Source organism: Armigeres subalbatus, chromosome 2 (assembly GCF_024139115.2).
Source record: "Armigeres subalbatus isolate Guangzhou_Male chromosome 2, GZ_Asu_2, whole genome shotgun sequence".
In the NCBI taxonomy this organism is placed as follows: Eukaryota; Metazoa; Arthropoda; class Insecta; order Diptera; family Culicidae; genus Armigeres; species Armigeres subalbatus.
This window is the reverse complement of record NC_085140.1, coordinates 74907944-74918848: the sequence shown is the minus strand read 5'-3', so window position 1 is coordinate 74918848 and position 10905 is coordinate 74907944. Positions and strand designations below refer to the sequence as shown.

Sequence of the window (10905 nt, the reverse complement as noted above, 5' to 3'; positions counted from 1 at the left end):
CGCACTATATATAGCACAACACAATTGCAACATGATAACAGATTACGTGTGGTTATTGGAAGTTGATCGATCGAAAAAAAACAACCAGAAATCGAGCAGAATAACATTTTTAGGAGGAGGAGAAATGTTAAGCACAGATGAAAAAAAATTGGATATTTTATTGAAAGTCGAATGAAACATATATTTACAAACTGACTAGTATCTCTTTACTTCATTCAACATTTTCATATCCCAGTTCCTCTGGCCGCATGTTGTTGAATTTTTGGTGGCTTCGAACTGGTGCTGATGGCGTTTGCATGCAAGTTTTTGAAACGGACTTGCATGGAATGTTTTTAAATTAAATTCACTGAACCTAAATTCAAGGAAAACCGAATAGAAAACAATTGTAACGTGCAAAGCTGATGGAAATTCATTAGATCAGATGTGCTTATACTGTTTCGGGTATTGATTGACCTAAAATTATGTTTATATGCTTCATGAAAGTCCTTCGAAAAATGCCATTTTCTTCAAATTAGCGGCATTAATTTAGCTATATCTCAAAATTTGGACGTGTTAGAGCATATCTGAGGACAGATTCGGATTCAACGAGCCGAAAGACACATCAATTGGCTCTGAGGACCAGCAAAAAGTAAAATTTTGTTCCCCTGTGATATGCATCATCAGATGCATCGGCAAAACAATGAAGCTGCACCACCCCCACCTCGAAAGCATAGCGATCTATTCTGAATTTGGATAAGGAAGACAGTTCTTTGACGTAGGTCGCCCACTTAGTTTGGATGTCTGTAGGCACTTCCTCGTCCCATTCTAGAGACAACATCCATAACTGTTGCATGATTATTTTGGCCCGAACCACTATCGGAGTAATTAATCCGAGTGGATCATACAAACGAGAAATCTTCGACAGTATTATGCGCTTTGTGATATTGCTCTGCTTCATGCCTATATTCACGTCGAAACGAAACTGATCAGTCAATGGCTCCCAGCTGAGTCCCAATGTCTTAATCGTCTCGTCAGGGTCGAATATACGATTTGACTGAGCAGCTAAATCCTCCTCGGGAACGCCATCAAGGACCTCTTGGAAATTGGAACACCATTTTCTCAACCGAAAGCTTCTACGATGAAGTAACTCAGTCATTTGCCGACGTAATTGAATCGCCGAACCAACGGAATTTTCTCATCGGATGAAATCGTCCATGTAAAAATCTTACTTCAAGGCATCAGCAGCGAGAGGATACGAACTTCCTTCGTCTTCTGCAAGCTGATGGAGAGTACGGGTTGCTAGAAACGACGATGGAGACAATCCATATGTTACTGTAGTGAGGACGTACTTGGTTATAGGAGCAACTTTACTGAAGCGAAACAGTACGCATTGAAGAGGCTGATCATCTGGATGGATACGAACCATGCGGTACATCTTTTCGATGTCCGCCAATAAAACTACTTTATACCTTCGGAATCGGAGAATAATCAGATACAGTTCATCTTGTAGCACAGGACCTATTAGCAATCCATCATTAAGGGAGTAACCTGTACTAGTTTTCGCTGAAGCGTCGAACACGCCACGGACCTTCGTGGTCATACTCGCTTCTTTTACAACTGGGAGAAAATAGGCCACGGAAGATGCTTCTTCATCTAGGGAAATCTCACGCATGTGACCAAGGTTAACGAACTCTGACATAAAGGTGTGGTACCTTTCTTTCAGCAACTCATTCCGCTCCAGCTTTCTTTCGAGACCTTCCAACCGTCGTACAGCACTGGTATAAGATTCGCCCAGCATATGAGAAAATCCATCCTTTTTAGGGTATTCGACCACATACCGACCAGAGGGATCTCTGGACACAGTGCTTTTGTAGAAGTTTTCACAGTGTTGTTTTATCGGGGAAAGAACTTTCGTATCTACCTCTTCGATTCGCCAAAACTTCTCTATGTTCCTATCGAGCGATTCTAGTGTGGAAATATGACACAGCGGAGGGTGGGGAATTGGAGCATACGATGATTTTCCTGACACCAGCCAGCCAAACACGCTTTCTACAAGTGTCGGTGACGATTCACCCAAATTCATCCGGTCACCCTTCAGAAAAGTATAGAAATGTTCAGCTCCGATTATCAGATCAATTCTCCGCGACACATTGTAGTCAGGATCCGCAAGATCAATGCCCTCGGGAATAAAACAATTGTTTTTCGGTATTGTAACCGCAGGTAGGCTTGTGGTGATGTTGCGTAGAATCAGACACTCAATAGGAACTTCTTCTAGTCGCGATCGAATTTCGGTGGAAACCGAGCCGAACAGCACGTACTTGAGATTCACCGACACCGAATATGTGTTGGTTTATTCGGGGTCGAACCAATCGCAAATGTTGGTAAAGTCGCTCACTCATCAGGCAGCACTGAGTTCCCGAATCTAAAAATGCTCGTGCAAGGTGCTCTCTCCCATAACCATCCATTATGATGAGTACAACTGTTGAAAGGAATACATTCACACTGCGAGGTTCCGATACAGAGTTGGACGAGATTGATGTTTCAGTTCGCCTCGACTTCACATCGTGCCGCGTTAGAAGTTGATCCTTGATGATGACCTTGACTGAGGTTAATGTTTCCGTTGTTGTTCGTCAGTGGTTCAAATCCTGGATGCAACAAGGTGTGATGTCGCTTTTGACAAACGCGGCAGGAAAATTTGGATGCACATTTACTAACGAAGTGATCTCCGCGAAAGCAATTACTGCAAATTTTCTTGGCGTTCACAACGTTCAGCCTATCCTTTAAGGGCTTTTTCTCAAACACGGGACACTTTACCAACAGGTGTTGTTGGTTGCATGCATGGCAATTAGGTAGGTAGTTCTCAGTTGCAGCGTAACTATTAATTTGAGAAGACGAAGGACCTTGGGACGACCTTGACTGCTTTGAGGGGGGGTTGTGCTTATTTTGGTGATTCAAAAGTGCGAATTTTCTTGTTGAGGAATTCAATCAAGTTGACGTACGTGGGATCGTTACCAGCGGACATGAACTCCTCCCAATCCTTCAGGCTTTGCTCATCCACTCTTGAGCAAAGTAAATGAACCAGTAAGCTGCTCCATTGCGTGGTTGGTTCACGCAATTGTTCCAGGATTTTAACATGGCGTTGGAGCTCCTCGACAACGACACAAAGCTTTGAAGCGGACTTGGAAAGCATCTTGGGTTGGTGCTTAATTGCTTGCAGGTGTTTCTTTTTCAATAAATATTTGTTGGCATATCTATCCAAAAGAGACTGCCATGCCATACTATAGTTTGCTGCGGTGATCGTAAGGGTTTCGATTAACCTGAGCGCATCACCTTTTAGTGCAGATCAGAGATATTGAAATTTTTGAATACATGGAATATCCGCCGAGGAATGAATCAAAGAACTGAACAAATCATGAAACGTTAACCACTCGTTTAAATCTCCATAGAACTGCGGGAGTGTAATTGTCGGAAGCTTGACACCAGTAGAGTGGGAAATAGTTGGAACTGGCGCTACCACTTGAGGTGGCGTTGGTACCACGGACGGCATAAGGGAAGTCAGCCCACCTTTAACCCGAAAAACGAACAGTGGGTAATGTCTGTGACATAACCGCTAAGTGGACGTAGGACTTGACTTGACCATGCCTTTAAGATACATAATATGTCCAAATTTCTCACATCTTTTTATTTTGGATAAATAATCGGCGTTGCATACCATTCCTTCCCGCATAATAAAAAACAACATGTTATATGGTCAGAATCATTATTACGATGTAAGATATAGCTTCACAGTTTACGTTGCGGTTATCAAATACTTTTCGGCGATTCAACCATAACTGCTCGACATCAACGCTAAATGTCAATGTATGACATGCTGTCCCGAAAATGTTTTATATTTCCTGCATTATATGTCAACATTTTATCATACTGTTGAGCGAAAATTTTGCAGGCGAAAACGGCCGATTTTTATGGTGACATAACTTATCAGCCCTTTCAACATATTGTTATTTGTCAAATAACCGTACCACAAACTGTTGAAACTTTATATGACATTGTTCATATACAGTTGTCAACAGTAAAGGATACTGTTGCCGACCGCACGGGAAAATGTCCATGTACAGTTTGTAATTATGCGGGTTGGCAAAATCTTCTCATCAAACCGACACAGAAATCAAATCTACCTCGAACCAAAATCATCAAAAAAATTCAGGAAGTATCTGTCCGGTCACAAAATATTAGCCTCGACAGTGGCAACCTTCCCACTGAAGGACTGCCTGAAATAAACCACAGGTTGGCTCAGCAGGGGATGTAGACTGTATCTCAGCCCTTCAACTGAAGGGCATCCTAATCCAAAAGATGCGATAGCGACTGAAGGAGAACATTATTTTTAACTCTTAGAGCCTTGAAAAGGCTGTTTGCTTCGGCTAAGTGCAAAAGTAAGAAAACGATCTTCTCAAATAACCGCGAATTTCTAGTGATGGTATAAAAAAGACTGAATGCTCTGCGAGCGAATGCACTTTTCTTTTATACTACTTAATTTTGAATCTTTTCTGCTTTCCAATTGGTGGGCCAATCAGCTAGTGTCTTGTATCCCGCTTCTTTGTCAGCCAAAGCGTCATCATCATCAACGCGTTCGAGAAGGGCTTCTTCTTTTTTACGCTTGTTGCTCGCTGCTGGCGTCTATTTCTTAACGGGACTCGCTTGATACAGGCCAATAAGCCGGGCACCCACCCTTTGTGCGGATTTAGTTTTAGGAGTATGTAAACAAATGAAATTTTATATCTAAGGACGTTTATTTGAAAATTAGTTTTATGTCTATCTAGATAGGCTTTATTCTCGTTAGCAAATGTTTTCGAGAACAAAATTAACGTTTGTAGTTATTTACTAACATCAATTTTCGGATATTAACAAACCCTGTTTGAATTCCATGGTTACACTCTTGAGTATTGATTAAACAAATGTTATGAGGAGAGGGGCGCCACTTGTTGTCTTTTTTGAACCATTCTGAAGCATGGCGCATTCAAAATATGTCTGTTGAAGTACATGAACACCCGTCTTTTAAGTGATTCCGCAGAAATTGTTTTTGATGTTGATTTTGAAAAAAAAAAAACTGTTGAAAATTTTTGAAAATGTTTTCCCGGAATAGTTCTTGCAGAGATTCCCGAGAAATTCCCGCAAGAATTCACGTTGCGATTTCCTTCGAAGTTTATTTAGTCATGATCACAAGAATTTCTGTGAAAAATCCTGAAAATTTAACAACAGATTTTTCGGAAGTTTTTCAGCAGGAAGTCACCAACCAATTTCTGTTAGAATTTCCCAAGCGATTTCTGTAGGAATTAATTACGGGTGTCCACATACAGTTTCCGAAAATTTCCTGCATGTTGTTTTTGAGGAATTCACAAAAATTTATGAAAAAATGAAATTCCGCATAAATTTCCGGGGAACCTTTTGCAAGAATGGAGAAATTTCCACAGATGTTCTCGGAGAAACACCCGCAGACAATTTTGGAGCGACTTCTTCAGAAATTCCAAGAATGACCATCTAGATGAGTTGTTATATCAACTGCTTTTTCCTTAATCCTATTTTCAGTTTTGTACAAACATGTGTAACGATGAAGTTAAAACATATACTTAAAATCAGTAATATTATAAAAATGAACTCGAAAAAAGACGTTCACTAAATTGTTGTAATGTTCAGCGTAATATTTAATATTGATATTTAACGTGTATTTGCTTAGAATTTAGTTTTGGGTCGCACGGATTTTGCGCAAAATGGATTTTCATGCCGCGCGGAAATGGTGTGGATTTGATTTTAGTCGGCGCGGATTAGGGGCGGAAAATATTTCAGGATCTCCGTAACAACCCTGTAATTTCTATCCCGAAGGGAATTGAAAGCTTTGATATTGATCTCTATCATTGGCTCTCTGAAGAACCGTTTGTTTTTTGGACATACATGCTGCATCATGTGGCTTTTCTTCAGCTTGTCTCGGCTCATCACCGATGCCGACCAGTCTCGGCTCGACTCTGCTGCTGCTGCCGGTATCTGCTCAGCATTGCTGCTTTGTCGGGTTTGTAGGGTGGACTGCTGCTGTACTGGCTAGGTTTCAGCTGATGATGGTGGCTTCGATGACTTCATTCCCTGCTAAAAGGTGGAAGTGCCGATGATGCGGTTGCTTCGCTTGTCCCGGTCAGAATGAAAGGAAAAAATCGCGTTGCGCTATTTTATGGCTTCTCGGCAGACCCAGTGGCTGCTCATTCGCTGGCGTCTGCACCAATCAGAACGTGGTAATGGAATGATGCAAGAATTATGCGGTACCCATATTTATAGGTTCCCTTGATCTCAATGTTTTTCATTGAAAACAGTTTCATGCCTATTGAAAGTTTTTCGGGTTTTATCAAGCATGGACATGAAAGGCATACTTGAAATCTGTCGATTGAGGGGCTTACCGCAGAAATTCGTCCACTGAGACGAACGCTATTAACGTTTAAAATCTTTCAACACAGCGTAACGCGGTCGATTTGAATATTTTGAAATGACACCCGGTATAGTAAAGAGAGACGTAAGTCCTACGTCAAAATTGCTCTTCTACCTTTGCTCGAACGCCCATATTATTATTATTTATTTATTCAGACTAAGGCCGAAGTGGCCTGTGCGGTATATAAGAGTCTTCTCCATTCGGCTCGGTACATGGCTACACGTCGCCAACCACGCAGTCTACGGAGGGTCCGCAAGTCATCTTCCACCTGATCGATCCACCGTGCCCGCTGCGCACCTCGCCTTCTTGTGCCCGTCGGATCGTTGTCGAGAACCATTTTCACCGGGTTACTGTCCGACATTCTGGCTACGTGCCCGGTCCATCGCAGTCGTCCGATTTTCGCGGTGTGAACGATGGATGGTTCTCCCAACAGCTGATGCAATTCGTGGTTCATTCGCCTCCTCCACGTACCGTCCGCCATCTGCACCCCACCATAGATGGTACGCAGCACTTTCCTTTCGAAAACTCCAAATGCGCGTTGGTCCTCCACGAGCATCGTCCAGGTCTCGTGTCCGTAGAGGACTACCGGTCTAATTAGCGTTTTGTAGATTGTCAGTTGGGTACGGCGGCGAACTCTATTCGATCGGAGCGTCTTGCGGAGTCCAAAGTACGTACGATTTCCAGCCACTATGCGTCTCCGAATTTCTCTGCTGGTGTCATTTTCGGCAGTCACCAGTGAGCCCAAGTACACAAATTCTTCTACCACCTCGATTTCGTCACCACCGATGCAAACTCGCGGTGGGTGGCTCACATTGTCTTCTCTTGAGCCTCTTCCTATCATGTACTTCGTCTTCGACGTGTTGATGACTAGTCCGATCCGCTTAGCTTCCCTCTTCAGTCTGATGCAGGCTTCCTCCATCTTCTCAAAGTTACGTGCCATAATATCTATGTCGTCGGCGAAACCAAATAGCTGGACGGACTTATTGAAAATTGTACCACTCGTGTTAATCCCTGCTCTTCGTATTACACCTTCCAAAGCGATGTTGAATAGCATACACGAAAGACCATCACCTTGCCGTAACCCTCTGCGGGTTTCGAAGGGACTCGAGAATGCCCCTGAAACTCGAACTACGCACGTCACCCGATCCATCGTCGCTTTGATCAACCGTGTCAGTTTATCCGGAAAACCGTGTTCGTGCATTAGCTGCCATAGCTGGTCCCGATCGATTGTATCATATGCGGCTTTGAAGTCGATGAATAGATGATGTGTGGGCACGTTGTATTCGCGGCATTTCTGCAGTACTTGGCGAATGGCAAACACCTGGTCCGTGGTGGAGCGTTCGCCCATAAAACCAGCCTGGTACTGCCCCACGAACTCCCTTGCAGTTGGTGCTAGTCGACGGCATAAAATTTGGGATAGTACATTGTAGGCGGCGTTCAGCAATGTGATTACGCGGTAGTTGCTACAATCCAGCTTATCGCCCTTTTTGTAGATGGGACACACGACACCTTCCATCCACTCCTGCGGCAAAACTTCCTCCTCCCAAATCTTGGTAATGACCCAGTGCAGCGCTCTAGCCAGTGCCTCACCACCGTGTTTAAATAGCTCTCCTGGTAGTTGGTCAACCCCAGGGGCTTTGTTGTTCTTGAGCCGGCCAATCTCCTCCTGGATTTCCTGGAGATCCGGAGCCGGTAGAATTATGTCCTACGCGCGTTCTCCCAGGTCCATCACCATACCGCCATCTTCGTCTGCCACATCGCCATTCAGGTGTTCTTCGTAGTGCTGCCGCCACCTTTGGATCACCTCACGCTCGTTCGTAAGAAGGTTCCCGTTTATGTCCTTACACATATCGGGCTGTGGCACGTGGCCCTTACGTGAACGGTTTAACTTCTCATAGAACTTTCGTGTGTTATTAGCGCGGTACAGTTGCTCCGTTTCTTCACGGTCTCGATCTTCCTGCTGGCGCTTTTTCCTCCGGAAAATCGAGTTTTGTCTGTTCCGCGCCTGTTTATATCGTGCCTCGTTCGCCCTCGTGCGGTGTTGCAGCAATCTCGCCCATGCTGCATTCTTCTCTTCCACTAACTGCTCACATTCGCCGTCATACCAGTCGTTTCTCTGATCCGGGGTACCATGCCAAGTGCAGCGGTTGCGGTGCTACCAATGGCGGATCGAATATCTCTCCAGCCATCTTCAAGAGATGCTGCGCCTAGCTGCTCTTCCGTTGGTAGTGCCACTTCCAGCTGCTGCGCGTATTTTTGGGCTAGTCTACCGTCTTGTAGCCGCCCAATGTTAAGCCGCGGCGTCCGACTTCGACGCGTGTTGTACACCGTCGAGAGTTTTGAGCGCAGGCATACTACAACGAGGTAGTGGTCGGATTCAATATTCGCACTGCGGTAAGTGCGGACGTTCGTGATTTCGGAGAAGAATTTACCGTCGATTAGAACCAAGGATGTTATCGATCATTTAGTAATCTGCCTTCGATCATTTAGTAGTTTTTCAATAACTTATTTCAGAAGCCTTATTTCAAAATGTATTGTATGGTGGACTCTTAGTGCGAAGGTTTTTCTACAACTCTCTTTAACAGTTCGATGTTCGAGTTCCACTATTAAAGGAGTTACGGTGCTAGTTGCTATACTTATACTAAATGATAATAAAATATGCAATCATTTAGTCTAAGTTACTGCTACTAGCGATATAGCTCCGTTATTAGTGAAATTCAAACAATGAACTGTTAGGCAGAGTTGTAGATAAACCTTTGCACTAGAAGTACACCATACAACACATTTTGAAATTTAGCCTCTGGAATGAGTTAATGACAAACTACTAAATGATCGAAGGCAGATTACTAAATGATCGACAACATCCATGATTAGAACGTGGTCGATTTGGTTTTCCGAACGCCCATATTATGCTTAACGAATTCATCGGACTCAAATGTCAAATGTTTCATATTCACCTTGTATATTCTCGAAGGTATCCATCAGCTTGTCCAGTCTGCTCAATCGTATCGCTACCTGTTGGGAGTCTAGTTCTTGGTTGTAGTTGTCCAGGAACTCCTCGATGCGTTTGATCGAATCCATGATGTTCCGTCACTTAAGCTCCTTTTGCTTTATCTTCTTCTCCGCCATATTGTCTCCGTGATTTTCGACCGATGGCTACAATGATCAAAAGGACCTAAGAAGTACCGCAAGATAAGATAGAAATATTTGGACAGACACTCACCTGTGCCTGTCCAAAGACAGGCCTTGTAATTTCAATTAAATAGGAACTGCAAATCCCAACTACAACTGCAGTTGCGCTACTCGACTCGGAACCTTGTGGCCGTCGGTGTCCAGTGTCGACGATTTTAAATAATTAGGGTATAAGTATCACTATCCAATATAGAGATCAACAAGCGCACTGTAGCGTCGTCATTCGGGGACCAGTCCAATCAGCAGTAACCAAAAACTCTAATAGTGAGCACGTGTCGACTAGCATCAATAATTCCAGAGCAGTCTGAAATCGATCCAAAAAAGACCCAGGAAGCACCGTACAATGGGGATGGGAAGGAATGGACAGATACTCACATGTACCTGTCCGAAAACAGGCCTTGTATGTCTTGTACGGTACAGCAATCCGCGAATAAACCTCCCGGCGGGAGATAGGGTTAGGTATCGGCGTCGTCGTAGTACATCAAATAAAACGATATCTACACACCCGTGATCCTGGTCACGGCACCAAAATGTTCTGAATAGAATCGAATCACGGGCATAAATTTCGGAGGCAACACTTGATTACATACGACGCGAATATATACTTTTTAAGAAAAAACGATTTTATTCCCGATATTGCTAGCCACTTTATTAGCACATGTAATTCACTGTGGCTTCTATGTAACTGTGGGTGGCGACCGGTCTGACTGACGATAGAGAGAACAAGGAAGCAGTAAATCGCCAAAAAATAGATAATGTAGAGCCAGTGGAGTAGCCAGAAAATTGGTCTGGGGGGGGTTTTCTGAACATTTTTTAATTTCGAGAAGGTTCGAAAAAAAATTTTCTTCTAAAAATTTTGTCTCTGGGGGGGGGGGGGTATGTCCAAAACCACCCCCGTGGCTACGCCACTGTGTAGAGCTACACAATACTGCGTTTCATCTGCCACGTATAATCTGGATTCTGTAGTATAATTTAAATTCAAATTATTGGTTGGAATAGTTTCTAAACCTAACAATAACTTTTATTCAAAATCCAAGAGGTAAAGAATATTAAAATTGCTCTATCAAATGTAATTCAGAAATCAGGATTACTTGGTTTACGTATTTCGGAACTTTCACAAATAATCGATAAAAAATACTTGAAATTAATCTTTTCAACAAATTCCAAAAAGCGTTGATTCTTCCTCGATTGAACAGTAAAAAAATCAAAAATTCATTGAGAAACGGCTGAGATGATAACTTTCAGAGTCTATCATATTTTTG

At 43.2% G+C, this 10905-nt stretch overlaps 1 protein-coding gene across 1 annotated transcript; it reads right to left on the bottom strand.

Annotated features, from left to right (window-relative positions):
* Positions 1–1204: 1204 nt before the first annotated feature.
* LOC134209042 (uncharacterized) lies at positions 1205–9532 on the bottom strand. The gene is made up of 3 exons (XM_062685026.1): positions 9409–9532; positions 2475–2581; positions 1205–2296 (listed from the first exon to the last, which is right to left on the bottom strand). Exons 1-3 carry the CDS (start codon positions 9530–9532, stop codon positions 1205–1207), a joined length of 1323 nt encoding a protein of 440 aa, XP_062541010.1.
* Positions 9533–10905: the final 1373 nt, after the last annotated feature.